The sequence below is a fragment of the Tachysurus fulvidraco genome, chromosome 22 (assembly GCF_022655615.1).
Source record: "Tachysurus fulvidraco isolate hzauxx_2018 chromosome 22, HZAU_PFXX_2.0, whole genome shotgun sequence".
Classification (NCBI taxonomy): domain Eukaryota; kingdom Metazoa; phylum Chordata; class Actinopteri; order Siluriformes; family Bagridae; genus Tachysurus; species Tachysurus fulvidraco.
Genome location: NC_062539.1, coordinates 18,539,482 through 18,539,910, shown reverse-complemented (window position 1 = coordinate 18,539,910; position 429 = coordinate 18,539,482). Strand labels below are relative to the sequence as shown.

The 429-nt window shown below is 32.6% G+C and overlaps 1 protein-coding gene across 1 annotated transcript in view; it reads right to left on the bottom strand.

Moving 5' to 3' along the window:
- Window positions 1-429, bottom strand: part of rbp2a (retinol binding protein 2a, cellular) — a 3,291-nt gene extending 2,862 nt beyond the window's left edge. The window contains exon 1 of the mRNA XM_027163540.2: window positions 272-429. Within this exon, the coding sequence (XP_027019341.1) occupies window positions 272-344 (73 nt within the window). The 5' untranslated portion in view covers window positions 345-429. The remainder of the gene's footprint in view (window positions 1-271) is intronic.

Sequence of the window (429 nt, the reverse complement as noted above, 5' to 3'; positions counted from 1 at the left end):
GATGGTAAAAAAAAACACTGAAATCTTGTAAACAACATTAATTTTACTCTTGATTTTAAAGACACTAGAAAAATAAGGATTCTATCTAATAGATTATGTTTTTGTCTCCTGAAGCGTAAAGATTCTAAGGACCTTTTACTTTTTATAAATAAATAAATAAATATTAGAAACTATTAACCATTCCTGAGAAACTTATTTTTTAAGACCTTATCTAACTTCAGTTCTGTATTGTGTTTTTTCCCTCCATTAAAAAAGGGATTAAATAACTCACCCAAAGCCTTCATAACTTCATCAAAGTTCTCATTGCTCACCATCTCCCATCTCCCGTTATAGTCGGCAGGCATTGTGGTGTGAGTGAGTGTGATGTGTGTATGGGGTCAGAAAGGATCTTAGGCTGGCTTTTTTATATCTGGAATAGTGTGTGTGTGT